Source organism: Cyprinus carpio, chromosome A13 (assembly GCF_018340385.1).
Source record: "Cyprinus carpio isolate SPL01 chromosome A13, ASM1834038v1, whole genome shotgun sequence".
Taxonomy (NCBI): Eukaryota; Metazoa; Chordata; class Actinopteri; order Cypriniformes; family Cyprinidae; genus Cyprinus; species Cyprinus carpio.
In genome coordinates, this window is record NC_056584.1 from 7,726,663 (window position 1) to 7,749,012 (window position 22,350).

At 34.8% G+C, this 22,350-nt stretch overlaps 1 protein-coding gene, 1 long non-coding RNA gene and 1 pseudogene across 3 annotated transcripts; 2 read left to right on the forward strand and 1 right to left on the reverse strand.

Moving 5' to 3' along the window:
• Nucleotides 1-871: 871 nt before the first annotated feature.
• On the forward strand, nucleotides 872-4,981 carry LOC109077649. Its single transcript, XR_002015644.2, has 2 exons — nucleotides 872-2,835; nucleotides 3,449-4,981. It is a non-coding gene; the product is annotated as an uncharacterized LOC109077649 (long non-coding RNA).
• Nucleotides 4,982-11,944: 6,963 nt separating this feature from the next.
• LOC109078765 lies at nucleotides 11,945-14,621 on the forward strand. 2 transcript variants are annotated; one of them, XM_042768526.1, is made up of 7 exons: nucleotides 11,945-12,302; nucleotides 12,827-12,925; nucleotides 13,006-13,089; nucleotides 13,203-13,396; nucleotides 13,546-13,710; nucleotides 13,792-14,036; nucleotides 14,459-14,621. In XM_042768526.1, exons 4-7 carry the CDS (start codon nucleotides 13,206-13,208, stop codon nucleotides 14,479-14,481), a joined length of 624 nt encoding a protein of 207 aa, XP_042624460.1. In that variant the 5' UTR covers nucleotides 11,945-12,302; nucleotides 12,827-12,925; nucleotides 13,006-13,089; nucleotides 13,203-13,205; the 3' UTR covers nucleotides 14,482-14,621. The 2 variants fall into 2 exon arrangements, with proteins under 2 accessions (XP_042624460.1, XP_042624461.1); XM_042768527.1 differs by lacking the exon at nucleotides 12,827-12,925.
• A 3,103-nt stretch (nucleotides 14,622-17,724) lies between these two features.
• LOC109103647 lies at nucleotides 17,725-22,350 on the reverse strand (annotated as a pseudogene).

Here is a 22,350-nt window from a genome sequence, read left to right on the forward strand (position 1 = left end):
GAGCTACACAGAGGGAGAGGCAAAGTACCTGAGTGACAGCGCTGAGGTCCTCTCTGATCCGCACAGACGGGTGAGTCACTCACTTATCAACTCAACTGGACAAACACTCATCTTTCAACACTCAGGAGAAGCCAAATTATAGCCAGTGTTTGGTTAAGCCTCTATGTCTCATGTATCCATTTACTCATTATATTATTCTAGATTGTGGTAGTTGAGTCAAAAGAAAATGAAAATGAAGCTGCCAGGGATGGAAGTAGAGTCTGTTGAAACTGTTAGTTACATTGTTATTAATAACAATTATGATTATTCAGCTGACGAAATGAATTCCCTGGACAATGAAACTCCATAATAACAAACTTTGCATAAATAATATTTTAAAAGTGATAAAAATGCATTGACTAAAGTCCACTGATATTACGAATGGCTTATTTAAATTCAATTGTATCAAAATTTTAATGTGTAATATTTTGAATTGTGTGAGTCAATTTTTTTTTCACTTTAAAATACAAGATGACTTGTTCTTTTCACTTCCAAAAACAGTATCTTACTGTCAAATTACATTAAAATGTAAGATTTATTACAATTACTTCACTATAAGATAACTTACTTTAACATTTATATTTACTCATTTTGTTTTTTATGCAAAGCAACTTACAAATGAGGTTAATAAAAATAAATTAAACCTAACCAAGTAATTTAACCAATTATCTTTTATTTACAGTGTAACTTTGTGTGTGTCGCAGTTGAGTGAGAACTATACATGGGGAAGAGTGAAGGAACTGGTGAAGAAGACCAAACTGAGGAACCAGAGCCGGCTGGGACTGTCTTCAGGCTCCCTGAAGAGATCATGTCCACAGCTTTACCGGTACTCCATCCATCTTTTCATAATCATTCAGGAGTTTCAGATCATTAGCACTCAAAACAACTCTCAGATTTGATCTTCCTCTGAAGGCTCACTGAATGTTATTTTATAAATAAGTAGAATATTTATTTATTATTTTTAAAAGCCAAATCGACTTTTAATAGTTTCGAAAATTAAAAATGAATCAGAATGGAAATGTTTTGAAGCTTCAGCACAATGCCCTAGAGTTGTGTTACTCCCATGGGAGCACTATACAGTAACTTCTGAGAAGGCGTATCGTAAACACAAGTACTACTAATGGCTTCGTTCTTTTGATGTTATGCCTCACTATGTGTCCGTGTGATGCAAGATAAGACTCTCATCACAACCGCACGCTGTATAACGCTAAACTGCTGGGCGTCCTAATCTGGCCTGTACACTGCCTCCTCTTAAATACCTCAGCACTGGGCTCATGTGGTAGTCGGTGACTAGCACCACATTGTATGAATGAGCAGAAAACAGAACACCGATAAGGTAGTGGATTATTAAGTCCAGTACAATTTTAGGATATTTTATATACTATTAGAGTATTAAGTATTTAGAAATGTTTTATTTTATATATTTTATAAATATATAAAAATGTATAATCTCGGTTAATCTCAGCATTTACTAATACATTTTAAGATCAAAAGTTGAATGTTAACATTAGTTAATGCACTGTGAACATTAACATGAACATTATTATTAACTAATATTAAAAAGGTAATAACTGCTGCATACTGTAGCTATTGTTTTGCTCAATGTTAGTAAATGCATTAAGTTATATTAACAAATTAGCCATTATTGTAAAATATTGCCAGTTTATTTATTTATTTATTTATTTATTTATTTATTTCAGTTTTAGTTTTAGTCATTTGACTACTTAAACTTATTTTATTCCATTTAGTCGGCAAGACAACATTTCTAATTTATGTTTAATTTTTTTAACTTAATTTTAAGTAGCAGAAATGATTTTTTTATAGTAACAACTCTGATTCTTTCAGTATCATGGGTTTTTTTGGACATCACTAATACGTGAAGCTAGAACATCTATACTGCACTTTTTCACAATGTTAATAAATCAGTTTATACTATGACGCTGTTCTGTTATTTATTCTGATTGGTTGAAAAGGCTAGAAAAGGCTAGAGACTAGTTCCAGGTTTGCTGAGCGTATTGCAACATCACCTCCACATTCTTTCTGAACTGATAACAGATACTTCATCTGTGACATAGGGAAGAGCATTTTAGGGACAGACCCTTGAAAAATGTCCTTTCTCTCAATAAAAACAACAACTTGCACCTCAACCTGTACTACCAGTGAGCTGTGATCCCACACACAGATTGGCACAGACTCAGATGAATAGTTCAGGGCTGCAGAGTCAGGTCGGAGGTATGCTGGTGGGAGTAAGAGAATTCCCCGTGTATTTCACTCATTAGATGAGATATGGGAGCTATGCTGAATGCACTCTCCTCCCGACAGCAGATATTTTCTGAGGAATATATCCATACAGACCGGTGATTTATACAATATGCTGAACTTTAAGAGACAGTATTTGCTCCGTGTCTCTGTTTTCTCATACCGTAATAATCAACTTGTTACATCAGTGCAGTGCAATTTGAAAAATTAGGTCAGACTGTCTTCCATTAGTTCAGCCAAACTTAATGGGGCATTAACATTCTCACTGGTGCTATCTGGAAAAGGTTATGTAATATATGTTTAAAATGTTTTAAAGTAGTGCCCCAATATTTAGCATGATATGGAAAGCATGATTGAATTCCACACCTAAATTCCACTATAAATTTGTTCACTGCTACTAAGATTGCTAAAACGGTGTCTGTCTTCCTCACAGCCCAGATGTGATGTCAGCAGAACGGCCCAGGACAAACAGAAACTCCATGATCGCTCTGGGCCATCAGAAACTGGACTATCTGTGGCCACAGTAGTATTAATCAGGTAGGCCAAAAAATACATCTTCTGCCACTCCCTAGTGCAGTAATTATGGGAATGTAGGTCATAAACTGACACTTATTTGAATAATTTCATGCCTGAATAGTAAATAAACAAAAAATATCCTTTATATAAAAATACTTTATGTAAGATGCCAGCAGCAAATTTAGACCTCAGTGACATCATGTACATTTCTTTAAAATACTGCAGAAATATTATTTTAATGCCAATTATTTCAAATATTATGATTTAATCTATTTCAAGCAAAAATGAAAATTTTGAATTTCCCTACCCTCCTGGCATTCCAAACCCATAAGACTACAATCTTCAAATTTCATAACTTCTTACCATATGATTATACATGTATATGGGCTGTCATTGACTCCCATGGAAAAAATATAAAGAAGTCAGAACAGAAACAATTTAAAACAGAAACAACAAAGCATTCAGTGCTTGGTCCCCAATGATGTCCAGGGTTTGTGTTCCAGGTCAGTTGTTATTTTAGCACTGTTTTGGAAAGTATGGCTCTATCTCTCAGCAGTGTTGTTTCAGTACAGCTGATATGATACACACAGTGAATGAGCAGTATGTTAACTCTCAACTTTTGTTTTCTCATCAGACATTGAGTAGACAGCCGGTGATGGGGCAGCTTATCCAAAAAGCAAAGGACAAAGGGGGGTTTTTGCAATTTGCAGATGGTTTTTCCAGACTGAGGAACAAGATGGTAGTGAAATACACAAGAAAACAATGAACGGGATTTGAATAACGATAGAAAAAAGTTGGTGTATATAATACTAAGAGAGATATTTATATGTTGATGATGATGTTAAGTTGACCTGTTGATGGAGCTTGTTTGTGTGGTGTGACGTTTCTATAAATGTCTTTAATTCAGATAAAGCACTCATTAGATTTGTCAGCTAATGAGGTACTGTTAAAGACTATATATACATGGAAAAATGATTTACAGAATGTGATCAGACAAAGGGAATTACAGTAAATCCTTATCTATAGTCTAATGTAAATTTCTGCCAGGAAAATTTACCAGACAATGTCCTAATTGTAAAATACTTGAAATACATCCAAATGATAACAAATGTTGAACATGCATGCTATAACTTTTATAGATCGTTTTGTACCACTATTATAAGAACTGCCATGTGTAAGTGTGTATATACAGACAGAACAAATATGCATGTATCCATGAAGTATGAATCGTATGTGCAGATGAGAGTGGATAAGAGGCGCTCCCACGTCTGAATTCTTATATCTACAGACATATATATCGCTGTGATGATGGGGCTTATGATAACATGTAAATGACTTATGGCAGTTCTGTATGCAGCTCGCCTGTCTGATGTTATATATTGTGTGTGACCTTTTGCTTCCCTACAAATTAAGCAATGCCCAGAGTGTGAACCTGAAATGTCATCCTTATATATGAATTAAAAAGGGCTTTCTATGTGCCTGCCAAATATCAGTCCAAAGACATAAACACTGTTAATTAAACAGAATAAAATGCAGGATAAAATGGTCATAATACTTTACTAAACTTATAAGTGGACCTCAGGGAGAAACAGAAATAACAAAAAAAGTTATGAATTGACCCTTTTGAATTAATAAGGTGTTTAATTCAGGCTATTACACTACAGTGAAAACAGTCAGATCTCCTGGACAACATTAAGTTAAGCTCAGAAAGTGAGCACTGTGGCATTTGTCAAGTGTTTAACTGTCTTTGTTGACAGCTGAGAGAGTGAGGTACTAAAATGTCTAGATAAAGTCTGTTGTGCAGACCACTTGCAGCCTTCCGTGTGAAAGATAGAACATCAGTTTTCTAATTAAATTTCTGTAACACAATATTGTTCTGGCCAGGAAAGTGTATTAAAACACAAAGTGGCTTCCAGCACTGTCTTTTGATGTACGCTTGACTTATCGTTTCATAGTCACTGTGCTGAGTAATGCTGTTAAACCGTGTGTAAAAATGAATGACAGCTGAAGTATGGCAGATTTTTTGTTTGTTAGGGACAGAAGACAAGACAAAGAGATTTTGTTCTTATCTTGTGCTGTAATGGACCAAATGGATGGAATAATTCAGTATGCATATTGCATTGTTTTTCAAATGTATTTTTAATAAATAAGATATTTCTAAATAACATCGGATGGTTCAAATGTGTCTTTCATCATGTACTGATTAATGAACTGTTCTGACAAGAAACTTGACAAAAGCCCTCCCACATCATATTATTTCTCTCCAAAAGGTTTTGCTAGCAAATGCAAACTTTCTTGGGGGAATGCAATACTTTTGCAAGAGAACTAAAAAGCACTGAAATATGATTTTTCCTTCCAGCTCAGTATTTTTATCACCATGTCATATTCATGTCAATTCACAAATGATAAAAATATAAATCGACTATTGTACTTAGCATAATATAAGGACACCTTTCAGTGTATGAGAGTTAATATTTAGTTTATAGGATAAACAGTGACTAAAGGATCAGGTGAGAAAACATGAGTCCAGGTCATGAGGTTGGGAGTTGACAGAATGACAGCAAAATATAAGCATTACCCTCAGCATGAATTATCTCAGGTTGCTCTCACTTCAAGAAGTTGCTGCACAAACAGAACAGCTTTAAATAAATGGTTTACATGTGATTATAAATGTGATGTAAATTTATAGCATATGTGGGACTTATGAAGTCACAGAGTCATAAAATGTATTATAAAATCGAAAAACTTGGCAAAGCTGAGCACACTTGATATCAGTTCCTCCGCCTAATGCATGAGCTATAGGCCATATTACTAATTCCACGTTTTCATAACCCTAAGTTTAATTTCTAACCAGGAATAGAACAAATTGCAATACTAATAGTATGATAGCACATTTAATTGAATTATCAACAGAAGTACAGACGTCTACAGAGCATTTTATGCGAGCTGAGTGGCTTGTTGAACACTGGAGAAATATGAACTTGTTTTATATCCTTGAGGTACAGGAAGGCCGGTGTACTGTAGCTACACACATTCCAGCAACTCCAACACAATGGAGTCATAAAATAGGTCATACAGACCCACCCTCTGCATCTATAGATACCACAGGCCAGAAACAGACCAAAGACGCTGCAAAACATATATACAGTAGTTGGATATGTGCCAGTGATTAAAGATTTACAGGAACACTCCAGTGCTCCAGTGAGGCACCAGCATATTTGTTCATTTTTGTGTGCATTTCTTAATACATTTGTGCATTTAAAATATATTAACTTTACATTTAATATTGAATAACACATCAAAATACATGTACTTCTTTAAAGCATTATAAAAGTTAACAGAAAGCATGAAAAAAGAGCATGACAAAAAACATGATTTAAAATGTACTTAAAAATAAACCTTTTAATTTGACATGGACACTTGAAAAGGTGTACTTAAGTGTGGTTAGAAACAATTTAAGTACTCCAAAAGCAAGTCCAAAAGTAAGTCCAATCCAGTTCAAACATGTTTGTGGATTTTGATATGAGACAACAACAGGGGAGGGACTTTTTCACAGCGTTATTATGGATTATGGATTCGTATTATGGCCAGAAGCAACAGTTTTAAGTTAAAACACCTTAATAATGGATTTGTTTCTTATAAACACACAGCTTTTCACATCACAAGACGTTAACTGATGGACTGGAGTCATGTGGATTACTTGTATATTATTGTGAGGTTTTTATCAGCTGTTTGGAGTCTCATTCTGACGGCACCCATTCACTGCAGTGGATCCATTGATGAGCAAGTGGCTGTTCCAATGAACAAAACAAAATCATCTACGTGTTGGATTGTCTGTGGGTGAGTACATTTATTTATTAATTTTTTTGGAAAATTATCATTTTTGGATTAACTATTTATTTGATATCTAATTTAAATCTACTGTAGTTTTATATGTATACTTTCAAGATTTGAAGTAGACTAAAAGTGCACATTAATGCAATCAGGTGCACTTCTTTTTTATGCATGCACGGTTAAAAATTTAGTGAAATTTTACAGAAAACTTGCAACTAATTGCCGTGAATTTACAGCAAGTAATATACAGGAAATGTACTGTTATTTTAATACAATAAAATACAGAGTTTATACTGCAGTGATTCTGTGATTATAGTAACTTTAATACAATAAAATGCTGTATTTTGTATTGTTGTCATACAATCCTCAACAATGGTGACAATCAAAAAAAAAGAAAAAAAAAGAAAAATGCAGCAATGCATGCTGGGAGCCATGAACATGTCTTGTATGCTGGCATGAAGCACGTCACCATTGTTGTGATTCATACGCCAAATGTTGATGTCTGTGAGTGTATAAATAACACAAAACATGTTTTAAACAAAAAAGTTAACAAGGACAATATTTATACACTTTTAAACATCAACATATGAACCTCAACAGTGGCTCAAATTGTTTATTTTTATGTTAGTTGAGTTACTTAAACCACTTTAATGCAGTCATTTGGCCGTTATTAAAACAGACAAGTTGATCTGCTTTAATCAACGCATAAATGTTTTCTGCAAACAACTGCTGCAGAAAAAGCAACACAACAAAAGTAGAGGGTCAAGAGCCCAACTGAAGCAAACCCTGATCTCCATGATGGTGACCTCAAACAAAACATTTTCAATAAGACATCAACATCTTAATCTCTGTTAAGAATCTCTGAATTCTCAGTAAGATCTTCTGTAGATGTGTGACAGAAATAAAGTCAATCTGGGTAGTAATAACTGAAGCGTGTAATGCTGTTTGTGGAGTTGTTTAATCAGATCTTGAGAGATTTAGAGTTTTTTATCTTCAGTTCATCTAAGGCTGTGGCTGAAGAAAGTTGTAGTTTGTGTAATTTCTCTTTCTTTCAGTGTTTGTTCACAGCAGGTATTTGAATGATTGAACAAATGTTTCAGGTTTTATCTTACTAACCTTTAAATAACATTCTACATTAAGGAAACTGGATCTTTTTATGTTCTTGGAATGTTACAAATCAATGTTCCTAGAATGTTGAATTTTAAATCAAAATTAAGTTGAAAGAACATTTGAGGAACATCATACCTTTTAAAAAACGTTCCTCTCATTTCAAATATATTAACTTTAAATGTAATATTGAAAAACACGTCAAGAATATTTGTAGAACGTTCAAAATTCTGTTAGCTGGGAAAGTAGTAAATGCTATGCGATGGCTGTAAAATAATGCTTCTACGGTGTAAATACAATAATATTACAGGACTGTCCGTCAATTTCCCATCATGCATTTGCATTTACAATAAAAAACATGAATACAGTGCATTGCTGTAAAATTTATTGTAAAAATTACATCAATTGCTAACAGTGTGTGTGTTATGCACAGTTTTGTATTTGAACTATTTACACTGTGAACAGCACTGTGCAGTTTTCATAATTGCGATGCCTTACGAAATGCCTTAAAGTAATACAATTAATTAGCATAATCACACTGTTTCTAAATGCCAAATGACATAATGTAATTTGTAACAACAGCATTTCCTCAAGGATGGCTGGCCAGTTGGATGAGTTCTCCACAAATGTCACAAGCATCTCCCACGCCATCACTGTCCTGAAACACACACACACACACAAGCTGAGAACCAGCGGCAGGCTTCTTTGGCATTTCATTGAAGGAGCAGTAAAGGTTTTCTCTGTAGCAGCCAGACCCTGGCATACACACAGAGAATGTGCTGAACTCCTCCTCAATGTGTTGCATAAAATCCTCATTATGTTATGGGTCAATTATTTGATACATTTATTTGTCTGTATTTATTAAGAAAAGAAATATTATGCAATTCGATGCAATTCAAATAGACAGTAGTTTTATTCAATTCGATGCAATTCAAATAGACAGTAACATAAACACACTTCATCTTCCCAACTGTGATCCCAACTGTGTGTTGTAGACACAGTCAGCCAAATAACACAAATTATATTCCAATACAATCTTAATTTAAAAAACAGAAAAAGCTAAGCAAAAGTAAAAACACACAAAACAAATATACAGAAAGCACAGGAAATTGTATCACAGACAGGATCCCAACTGTGTGTTTTGAAACAAAAAATAACCATGGTTCTATTGTAGTAAAACTGTAGTAATCATGTGTTTTTTTTGTTTTGTTTTGTTTTGTTTGGCATATTGATTATCATTTGTATAACCATATTTTTTGCTACAAATACCATGGTTAAACTATGAATAGTGTAACTATAGTAACCATGGTTTTTTTTGGCTTTATTTGTAGTAAAACCATTGTTAATTTTCGTAAGGTTGTGTTAACATACTTAGCTTAAGGTATAATACGGTTAATATATGCTTCAGAATTAGCCTATTTGCCATTGTTAGTTCATGTTAGGTAGGAAACTAATGTTAACAAATTAAACCTTATTGTAAAGTATTACCAGAGTGTTTAGCTGTGCACATTAGTGACGGGACGATTCCGGCTTGAATCCGGCTGCTGCATCTGGCCTGAGGGATAGGCCAAGGCTCCGCAAGCCAGAATCTAATCGGAACTGGCCCGAGTGTATTTTGGTCTCTGGGTTGTCATAACAAGGTTAACTTGGGTTTTTTGAAACATCAAACCCCAAGGTAACATAAACACACTTCATCTTCAAAAACAGGTTCACAAACCGGCCTAAGTTATTTGTTAACTGATCCGATTCTGAATGCTCGTTGCAGTGGTTAACTGTCCTCTGGAGGGGAAAATTATCGGTAAATAACCACTTAATTTCCGTCCTTTTCTCACTCAAAAGTGTGTGATTTCAGAAGACTTGGAATAGAGCACAAGTCACATGAACCTTTTTTATTATACATTTATTAGGCTTATGATTCCGTCCTTTTCTCACCAAACTCTTCAGTCCCAGTTGATTTCAGTATAAAAGAAGAAAGCCAACAGCACACTTTGCAAATGTTTTTTCTTTTGTGTTCCAGTTTAGAAAGAAAGTTATACAAACATCACACATGAAATCTCTTCAGGCACTATCTTACTCTACATGAGTCAGCCAGGATACATGTTTTATGTCATCTTGTGTCGCCCTCCTGTGGTGCTCCTGATAGTTTCCAGGCAGTGCTCTGACTGGAGAGGATATTTCACATTGACACGCACAAAGCACTGTTGTTATTTTATTGTTTCATAAGCTCCAAAAATATTTTACAGTACAGTAATGCTTCATCACAACTCGTTAAAACGTTAACCACATGGTCTGTCATTAAAGATTTTTGATATATAAATTTTGTGTTTATTTTTAATTTGATTTGTTTGTGTATTTTTTATTTTTATTTATGTATTTTTTATTTTTATTTATTCATTTATTATTTTTTTTTTTTTATATTGTTGGGTTTTTTTGGTTGGGTTTTAAAACATTACTTGGAACCGTGTTTAATTTACATAAAATGAATGTCACAATGCAAACTTAATATTGTAATTTTTACCTTGATTTATTTACATCATATTTGGAAAAGTGTTTAATTTGTATAAATTGTATTCCAGACATTATGGGGATCAAATGTCCCCACAAGTTGTGGTAAAATTATTTTATGTCTTTGTGGATCACCCATTTAACAAAATGAACAAATATTTTAAGTTGAGACAACAATTATGTTTTGAAAAATGAGCATATATTTTAATTTGTGTGAACAATTTTTTTTTTTGTTTTTTATTTTTGTTTTTGGATAGGATGAGATTAGGGTCTGTTAAGATATTCTTATAAATTCACTTGACTACAAAAAGTAGGCTACGACACAAAAATACATTATAAACATCTGTACATTATATATTATTAACGTTAACATTACAAACATGAATTTCCCATCAAAATGTATTGTATAAGGGAACTATATGGTAAAATAATGTTTAAGTCTGTCACGTTTGGTTGTGGTTTATGTTCATGTTTTCACGTCTTTTACTTGTTCATGTATTCATGCTCTCAGTCTAGTTTCCTAGTTTATCATGTCATGTGAAAAGTCCTCTGCACAATCTGACCTGTGTTGCAACCTGGAATTAAACCACACCATGCTGGTTTCGTCTGGCTTCACCTTGGTCACCTGCTGTGTCATGTGTTCATTTGTTGGATTGTCAATGTGAACTGTTTTGTCATGTGTTCATTTGTTGGATTGTCAACTCAGGCTCATTATATTATGATGGGGATGGCAAGTCAAGTGTTATGGATGATTATGAATAGCATAAAGATCTAGTTTAGTCCATGTCTGTTTTATATCATGTTTTGGTTTATTAATAAAAGCTTCACATGGGGTTCGCCACTCTCGCCTTCAGTGGGACTTTGTTACAAAGTCCAGCTTAGTTTATCTAAACGTTTTATTTTTTATTTTTTATCTTGTCATTGAGCAGAAACTGAAATAACCTTTCACTTTGACAGCACTCGTGAATATTGAGTGAGCGTAAAATCAGCTTCTTAAAAGAAAGTGTGAGCTGGAGTACAAAAGTAATTCAGTTGCACAATGCTTCAGAAAGCACACTGAGGTAATACTGAGACTTCTCCTCCGGACACTGCCCACTTTACATGAGATCTTCTTTAAGCCTTTGTTCACTTATAAAGACGAACGGATCAGTGCAGAGTTCTGAAAATAGTTAGTTGAGAGCAAAGCGATGCTCTGCAGAACAGCCTCATAGAAACTCATTTTCAGAAGTCTTTATCCCAGCCAGAGAATTCATCTGGAGGTTCTTCAAGCTCAGGAGGAAACATGTCGAAATGACTGTGATCCAGAGGCCCCTTGAGCTGCAAAAATGAACAGAGACAGAAAACCACAAGTGTAAGAGACCTGGCTTTCATTTCTTACGTAATGTTATGTTTGTAAAAACAGTGTAAAATCTGTTGAATCTATGCTTCACCTCTCTCCTCAGAGGAGTCATCAGCTTCCGCCGTCTCAGTCCTTCCCAGTTTCATTTTTTAATTAGTGTTGTGTTTAATGATAATTTTTTTATTTGATTTTTGTTTTAACTTTCTATATATATCAATGCATAATTAAAATGTAAGTACTCTGATAAAAAAAGAGTATAAAAATCGAGTGACTCTAGGCCGTTTAATCTGTATTAAACACAGCTCATTATTTCCATTCGGGACGAAAACATAGGATTGGCTTAGGCGACTGTCACTCTCTCGCTACCATGGCAACCACCCTTTTGCCACACATGACCTGCCCACTTGCGCGCGCACGTTTGATTTGAGGAATTCAAGAGACACGGATCCTAGGAATACCAAAACAATGGCAGAGAAACAGCAAGCAAAATTCACAGTACCGGCCTATGCAGTTACTGAAGGCAAACCAGGCAAAAAAGGAAGACAGTAACAGTACAAGAAAAGGCAATGAACAAAAAGTCTTTGGATAAACAAAGAAATAAAACGCGAGTTAATATCGGCGTGGCTTTCCAGCGATGGCGAGAACTGAGGGAACTCAAGGGGCTGAAAAGTGACTCCTTGATGGCTTTATTTCTGCTGGACAGGTAAATCTTTCTTTTTGTATTTTGATCATACATATTTTTTTGTTTATTTTTTCATGAAGCATGTGTCATTAGCACACGTAGCGAGCCGCAGTAGAGACGATAAATAATCTATAGGCCTAGCTCAAGATGATAGCTATAGTGTTGAATTGTGCATAATTTTGCTTTAGATAACTAAATACATGTTTGTGAGTTATTTTGCCTTTTGTTAGTTTGTATGTAGGAACTTTTCTTAGAACTATATTTACCCTCTGTCTACTCTTTTACCATGTTCACCTGTAAGTTTACCTGCACGTTTTTTTTCGCCTTTGTTTTGTTTTTATATTCTCTACCTATGTTTACTGATGTCTTTATCTTGTATCTGTGTGTGTCGTACACACTTTGTTGTATGTGTGTGTTATTATTTTGTGTCTGCAATGCAGTTGTGAGTTGATATTTGAGTGTATGTTACTCTGTTTATCTGTAATCAAGACATTTTATAAATGTGATGTAATTGTTGTGTTGATTTGTATAATTTTTTTTATTAGTTATGAGAAAGACATATCAACGTCCACACCATCGAAAAGTGGATTTACAATGGCACCACCACCTGTATCCACTATTGTCTCGGAGTCGCTTTCTGACCGGTGAGACTGTCGTTCAGTGAACGAGTGACAGTTTTTATAACAATCAACATGTTTATCTGTTTTTATTGTCATTTTTCCAGAGATGATGACTTCTCAGTCCCTGGAGTTGAAGAGTTGGATAGTAGCAGCGTACAGGATAAAAACATTCAGGAATTAGATGCAAGGTATTGATTAGTGAGACATTTGTATACATTTTTTATCAAACTTCACTTTATAGTTATTGTCTCCATCAATTGGAATTAGAATTTGAAATCAGTTTGTAAATGTTTTACCACAGGACATGTGGGTGGGAGTCCTGCACCATGTCACAGGAGAACACACGTGGGCTCTTGGTGAGTGTAAACATGGCCCCTTGCTGGACGACAGAGATAAAGAATTGATTGAGAGTGGTTCAGTGGCACATGAGAGGCTGGCTGAAATTATTCTCGATGAACGCTGGCTGAAGGTCGTCCCCAAGTATCTGAATTTCAGGTACATAAGCAACTTTATATAGCTCTATATTGTAAATGGTCAAATCAACTATGTGAAAGACATTTTACTGTAATTGATGTCGATATTACATGAACAAGATTATTATAAAAAATATATATTGTATGTATTTTTATCTAATGTGCACTCAGGTCAACTGCAGATTTGGAGTCGTTTCACAACCACATACTGATGTATGCCAGCAAGCGCTTCAGCTTTTCCCCACCAGTTTATGCTGCTCGTACCATGCTGGCTGGCCTCGATTACAACCATCTTCTCCATAGACCAGCCAGGAGAAAAGCTGATGGCACAATTCAGTAAGTTTTGAATTCTTTTTATAAAATAAATGTTGCATTGTACACTTTTCACTAAGCTGATACACTTCTCTATATTGTCAGGTATGGCAAGGTGTGCAACAAAAAGTCCAGGAAGTGGAGGTTATACTCATTGAAGGTGGAGAAGGACTACAGCTACATCTCTGACCTACAGCGTGCCATCCTCCTTCGACGGATATCAGCTAATAAGGGGATTCCTAGAAGCAGAACCAGGAGACCTGATGATCCCCGTCAACATGGCGTACTGTCTGGTGCACCTGCTCCATCAACACAGGAGCTATTCCAAATTCAAGTCAGCAGAGGGTTAGGTGAGTTCTTTAAATACTGGTACCTCTAGTAGTACCAGCTATTTTATGAGCTATATGGGTTTATTGAAAAAATTTTTTTAATGTGAATTTAAATTTCAACAATACATATTACACAATTTTAACTCATAAACTGTTATTATAATCTAAAGTGGTTATATAAAAGTCATGATACAATCCAAATATAACTTTTGTTATTTTATAATGTGGTTATATTGTAGTAGTAAATATGATTTTGGCACACTAAGTAAAAAAAAAAAGGTGTATAATAACGATCATTTATGGCCAAGATAAACACACAATCAAATAAAACTCTTCTCCCATAATAGATTATATATATAACGTTATAATATTTAACAGTAATGTGTTTGTTTTTGAAATGTGGTAATCATGTCAGAGAGATAATTATTATATTCTTTGTATAGGTCAATCGCTGCCGAAACAATGAATAATCTCCACAGGACCATAGCTGATGTGATGCTACGTCCCAAGTCTGACCCATCTACCAGTCAAGATACCTCTGGAAACCCAATGTCTTATATGTGTTATTGTTGATTGTGCTAATGTTTTTTATATTTGTGATTATAGTTTCTAGTAATACAGAAATAAAAAAGTGACATTCTACATTTGGTTGTCGTTATTGCAGAAATAATACATAAATTTAGTTTTGTAATCAAATGTGGTTTCTATTGCAAGTGTAAAGAATTAATTTATCATTTTCAGTACATTTTTTTATTTAAAAATAAACGAAGAAAATAGTATACCAAACAAAAAAAAATATTTTAATATTGTAGAATGTAAAACACAGAAACTATGCACATGTATTCATCCACACAATAGATGGACAGTTCTCTAAAGCACTCTAGACTCTACTAGGAATAAAATCTCTGTACTGTTGCAGTGGATCAGGATAACGATCGCGTATCTTCTAGACGCAGCAACTTGGTATCACTACTCTGTGACCCTGTCCAAATGCTCCATACTGCCACACTACAAATTGCCTTTATGCTGCATGATGAAACTGTCTATTACTCTGTCGTGGTTCTGGATTATCAGTCAATGCTCGAATGTCATTCCAGATACGTCTGGCAAGGCGCAGAACACCCTCTTCCAAAATGTAGGCTTCCATGTGTGGCAGTATGGAAATACAATAATCGGGATGTTGTCCACAGCACTTTTGTTCTACAAATGTGGCCATTCCTCTGCACCGATGGTAATGGTAATGATGGTACTGGAAAAACGTGTATCATGCAACCTGTTTTTAGCTTTGCCTTATAGATAACTAGCTTGTTAGCGAATCAAAAAATATATATTTTAAACTTTACCAATATCAATATGCTAACTTGATAGTGAGTACTAAAATACATCTTGTTTGTTTATCTTCATAATTATAAAGTTATTTTTATTACATGTGATTCTGACATGATGTCACTACATGCACTGTGCTCCTTCCTCTCTGCTCGTCTCAGGTAAATAATGCGTCTTCCAGCTCAGTGTCGGAGTCGCGCGTTCATGTGTTTTGGGGGCGTGGCTTTGGAAGGAGCCCAGAAGGGAGGGGGTGGAGTGAATGGAAATAATGAGCTGTCTTTAAAACAGTCGTGAGAGGTCTACAGACACTCGATTTTTATACTTTCTTTTTCAGAGTACTTACATTTTAATTATGTATTGATATATATATAAAGTTTAAACAAATTTGGAAAAAAAGTTTTTTATACATTTTTTACCTACCCTGGATTGTTTTTATGTTTATGTAGTGTTTGTACTTATTTGTTAAAAAAGTTTTTTATACATTTTTTACCTACCCTATCTTTAGCCTCACCAATCCCATTCCGTACAGTGAGAAAATATTTCAAGGGGACATTATGTACATGATTTTTCTTTCCCCTGAGGTTCCCTTTTATTTTTATTGTTAGAAAGTGTTTTATTGCGCCAAAAATGACTACAATTCAAATTGTATGGCGTTCTCCACCATCTCTCTGACCTTTAGAACTGAACAGGACAATTGTTTTGCTGCTGCTTCTCTAAGACACATACTGTATGTAAGCTCTCTCTTCACATGTGAATTAAGATAAGCACTTAATCACAAGCTGAAGGGTTGCAGTTTTACTTATAGTTTTCATCTAGTCTTTAACTTCAATAACAGCCTCTTTTCAAAAGTACAAACTGGACTGGGGAGGAAGTTTTGAATTCTGAGGTACAATATGTTTTCACCGACAGAATATTTTTATTAAAAAAAAAAAATCAAGAAAGTTTCAATTACTCATATTATGACCATTAAATTCTGCAGATACACTACCAATGAAACATTTGGCATCATTAAGATTTTTTAATGTTTTTGAAAGAAGTCTTTTATGCTTACCAATGCTGCACTTGTTTGTTCAAGAATACAGTAAAAACTGTAATAATGTCAACTATTATTACAATTTAAAATACTGTTTTCTATTGTAATATATTTTAAAAAGTAATTTATTTCTGTGATGCAAAGCTGAATTTTCAGCATCATTACTCCAGTCTTCAGTTTCACATGATCCTTCAGAAATCATTCTAATATGCTGATTTGATGCTCAAGAATCATGATTATTATTATTAATGCTGCTTAATGTTTTTGAGGAAACCATGATACATTTTTTTCAGTATTCTTTTCATTCTAGCATTCTCTATTTAAATCTTTCTGATCTTTTATAACATTATAAATGTCTTCTGTTACTTTTGATTAATTTCATGCATCCTTGATGAATAAAAGTAAGGTGACATGCCTCAATTCATATCAGTCCTGTGACTGTTAAAGGATGTTGGAAGATGGCAACAGCTGTGACCTTTCATTTAAGTCACTAATTGCTCCCCCTGTGAATGCAGTAAGGCTAATTTGGGAGGCTGGCTCAGCTACCCATTGTGCTGTAACATACAAAGGAGGGGACAGACAGGCCTGCAGCAAAATCAGACTCAACAATACACTACCTGTGATCAGACACATGGATCAGTGCTTCAGTTTGCTCCCAGGTGGGTCTAATGTTCATTAATGCACAGAAATGAAACACTTACATCAGAATATGACAGTGTAAGGTCTGCAGTGTACAGTGAGACAAATACAGGGATTATATTAACAAGATTTTTGGGCAGGATTGCTGGATTCATAGCATTTGCTAAGGAGACTACGATGCTACGACACTGATGTTAACAATATTTTTGAAATATGTATGTGTAAGTTATTGTTAATGTTTTTATTTTGTCTTTTTTTGTATTTTTTTATTTATTAATCATTATTTACTTTGCTTGAGATATGTGTGGTTGTTAATGTATGTTTGTTTTTAGTATATTAAAAGTATATTTTTAAAAACTACTTGCAGATAATACAATATTAATGAACTAAAAGGCCATTTAAGAGTAGACACTTTAACAGCTGTTTGTTTTTAATAAATTATAATGTTATATTAGATTGGATATTTTTATATTTTTTAGTTATTAGTATAGTTCAGTATAATATACTTTTTTTTTTTTTCATGATTGAGAGCACTTCATCTGAGCTTTAACTGAATCTAAATGATTATTACAAATTAGTGAATATGACAAGTGGTTCTCCTGCGTCTAAGTGTGTGAGCGTCTCTGTGCTTGTTTCAGTACTGAATGTGCTCTTCAACAATGATATAATAAAAAAGAACATCTTTTCAGATGGCTAACGTTCCACCTCCCACTAAGTGTGTGAGCGTCTCTGTGCTTGTTTCAGTACTGAATGTTTTTCCTGGCCTACAAGAAGTTCACAGACAAAAAACAAAAAATCATACTGTACATCATATTTGAATGGCTGATTTTACGATGAAGAGTTTGTTTGGTAAAATTGTGTCATATGTATTTGATGTATTACATATAAATGTAGGGTACAACAGGGCTAAAGGCACACCAGGTGGGTCACTTGATTTTATGCTCCTCCAAACCACAATCTCAGAAAAAAAAAAGGTACAAAAGTTGTCACTGGGGTGATACCTTTTCAGAAGGCACAGCTTTGTACCTAAAGAATCCATATTGGAACCTTAAAGGTACATATTAGTACCTAAAGTGAACATATTAGTACCTAGTATAAAAGTGTACCTTTTGAAAAGGTACCGCCCCAGTGACGGCTTTTGTACCTTTTTTTTCGTAGAGTGCACCAGATAGCACTAAAACTTGTGATGGCTGATACTTGATTCGATTGCGGGAAGCAATGCAAAGTTTATGTAAAGTTTATGTTAATGCAAAGGATTTATGTAGCAAACGAAAAACAATAAAATAGATTTTTATGTTTACAAAATATTATGTTGATTGTTACTACTGCAAAGCTATATTAAATTATTACGAGACCTCCTTCAAAATTTTCAGAATCTTTTATTATTATTTTTTTTTTGTATTTTTAAAATAAACATTTTAATGACAGTATATGTATTAATGAAAAATTAATTATTTTATTAAAATAAAAAGAAAATAGTACAAAATTTGCTGCAGTGATTGTTATTGTTATCACAAGTATTAACTTGCAAAACATATTACTTTAGTTGAAGTACAGTATTTGACCCATGTTGATGAGCCTTTTATAAGTGTGGCCATCTCATACATTTATGATTTTTAAACAAAACAAACTACTTTTATGATCTTTTTTTCCCCAACAAAATGTGTTGCTCCTTCAATGTTCAGTAAAACAATAATTTGTTTTTTTTGTAATAGGATGTTTTGTGAGTGGTGAATAATATTTTTTTTTTGATGTGTGTTTTTAGCCACAGTGTACTTTTTGTGCTAAGGTATACCTCTCCTTTAGCTATGATGAAGAAAGTGTTTCCTTCCTCACCCTCATGAATAATGTACTCCCCTTTGTCCCCTGCGCAGGAAGTTTAAGTACTCCTCATGTCTGGCCTGAATGGATCTCATCATGATAGTCTGGAATGTCTGCCGGTCCAGAGCCCAGATGTGGGACTGAGTCACAGCTAATGAAACACAATCACCATCAGTTCCACTTCACAAATCTATGACTATGACACTAATTCAATATCTACAACAAAAGTGGGTCAACAGTAGTAGAGAAAAAGGTCATGTTGGATGTAACCCAAGACTGCATCCAAATGTCATGCTCTGGACCTGCCAGTGCTTGTATGAAGTAAAAAGGAAAATGCCATTTTAAAAAAATGCACTGAACAGTTTTGAAGTAACCGAAGCAAAACCAGTTCACTGAAAAGTAGTAAATGAAGATTTAATTATGTTTCATTCAGGAGAATTGGGCCATTTGTTTCCCTCTCATCTCAATGGCGAAAAGTGTCCAAATGTACCTGAAGTCACCATATTCTAGTGACATTGCAATTTGTATCAGCATCATTACCTACAGCAGCTTGTCATCCAGTATCACAGCAGCACTGTGACACAAACAGTCTACATGACAAAAAGTATGATCACATCCATATGATGTTTTAAATATTTTAAACTACACTTAAACTTTCTTTTTAAACCATAATTTTTTACCAAAATGATCATTAAAATCATAAAATAAGATATACTGAAGAAATTTAAAATGCCTTTGCCCATACAGTGAAAGAAAATGGGCTCCTAAACAACACTGGATTCCCTGACTTTCATTGTGTTAAATTTAAAAAGAATCATATATATTTTACTCACCCTCACAGGCACAGGCAGTGTTGGGGGTAATGCATTACAAGCAAGCTATGTAATCAGATTACTTTTAAATTTACAAGAAAATATCTGAGTTACTTGCATTAAAAATTAATGCAAGTTACTTTGTTTTCCCATTTATTCACTGGCACCTCTCTTGTTATCATGTTGAGAGAAATTGGGAGTAAGTGCAGGGGCTGAGGCACTTCCTTCAGCCTGAGGCTTATTAATTTAACTTTTGGTGTAAAAGAGCCTTTACAGTTGCCAAAAATAAAAATAAAAATTTTGTGTTTTTTGTTATTAAAAATAAACAAGCAAGCCCAGTTCCAGCTCAGTTGACAAAAAGTAATGCAGAAGTAACGTAATGTAACACAATGTTACTTTTTCATGAAGTAACAAAATGCATTACTTTTAAAATCAACTTTCCCCAATACTTAGCACAAGAACACACACACACACACACACACATACACACAAACACACACACACACATACACACACACACAAACACAAAACACACACACACACATACACACAAACACACACACACACATACACCTTTGACTGTGGCTGTTCTTTTACAGTTATAGAGAATAACCAACTCTCCAAAGGCTGTCCCAGGACGCATATGACCCAGGAGCTTTCACCTTTGACTGTGGGCATGTAGAGGTAGTTCCCCGGCTCTCCCTCCTGAATAACCAGCTGCTCGGCAGCGTAGATTTCTCATGCATGCAGTCCACCATCTCCTGAGTGTGCTGAGGCTCCAGCTTCTTCAGAAAGTCATTGTTCATGATGGCTTCATTGATCAGTTTCTTAGTACTACAGGAAGAGTAGGAAAAAGAGTTGCAAAACCCCAACACTTTAAAAGAACCAAAGCACATGTGGCTTTCTTGAAAACTAGTTTCTAAGATTGTATGTATTTTAGAAATATATGGAAATGCTTGTTATGGTTGCTATTCACATAAACATTTTGTTGGAATAAGGTGGTAAGTGTCTCTTAAAATCAAATCTCCTTTTATGTATTACACTTTATTTAGACAAGGCTTTCTTCAAGGCATGGTTCATCAATGCTGAGTGAAGTGGAGGTGGTGAATAATGAATGATTCTCCTGTCAGAACACTTCAGACTGCTGAATTAAAGACACCAAATCATCTTTATTGTGCATCCTTGAGAGCAGGCATTGTAAATCGCAACAACAATCAAGGAAAAAAATATAAAGATCAATTGAGATCAAACGCAAGATTAAACAACAAATGTATGTACTGTACCACAGAGTAACTATAACACATATATGGTTCACTCAAAAATTGGTTTCACTATTTAATCAAGCTGTTATTTTTCCTATGGAACACAAAATGAGAAATTTTGAAAAATGTACGTTACCCTTATTTCAGTTACAGTTACAGTCAATGGTGACCACAGCTGTCAAGCTCAAACAAAACAAAAACAATCAACATAAAATAGTTCATACAATGCTTCACACATTTCAAGCGTTCTGAAGTTTTGTGTGAGGAACAGACTGAAACTGAAAATAATTTAAATGAAATAATTCAGATCTGGTGCTCAAATGTCTAAAGATTATACGGCAGCATATTTGAATTTCTAAAATGAGCACAGACAAGATTTGTGAGTTCTGGTGGATGGAAAGATGATCAGTGAGAAATTAAGAAATTATTATGAATTATTATAAGAATGATTACTATTCTTTAATTATTATTACATTTTCATCTGCTCTTCATGCAAAGCTATTTTATGACTTGAAATACAGCACACAATTCATATGGGCTACTTATATAATACTACTGCTGTTTTTTTGAGCAATCACAATGAACTGAAAAAGAAATTCATTCTTCAAAAATTCTTCTTTCGTGTTCCATGAGTTTGAAATGATATGAATAATGTATAAATGTGCAAATATGCATTCTGACTTAATTTAGCTATTCTTAGCAAATTCCTATGCTATTCCTATGGCATAACAAAACACACATTTTTCATTCTTTCTTTTGGAGGGCTAAAAATCTTCATTGGTGACACGTTTACATTTTGCATGTCAGTTTCAGACTATTTTTTGTCTTCAGTACTACTGTATACTACGGCTGATTCTCATTATCACATCTGAAACAGGACTGTCTCTTTACTGACCTAAAATGGATTTTATGAATGAATTAGTGCTGGAGATTTGTAGTGTTGCAGTCAGTGTCAGCACACTCACCCAGAGTCTTTGCGGATGTGTCTCTCTGCGGAGATGTGATGGACCCTGTGGTCATGACAGAAGTGCCTCGATGTGGGTTCAGCTGAAACGCCCTCCTTGGCCTTAAGGCGTTGATGCACCTCCACGGCCACTTTGTGGAAGCGCGTGGAGCCATGGTTATGACTCTCTGCAGTCTGCAGCTGGATCTCAGCGGTGCTGGTGGCGAGCATCCGAGACTGTTATACCCAATGGCATCCTGGAGCTTATCGATCTGGGACACTTTTGCTTCTAGTTCCCTTTGAAGGCCCTGTAAGCGCTTCTCCTGCGTGCAGAGCTCCTGGTCCCTCTGTGCCAATTCCTCCTCCAGATCCTCATCTTGAGGGGCTCCACAGACTCCCTTTGAAGGCCCTGTAAGCGCTTCTCCTGCGTGCAGAGCTCCTGGAGCCGAGGGGCTTTGATCGAACCGTTCCCCATGATCAGAGAGTGACTAGGACCCAT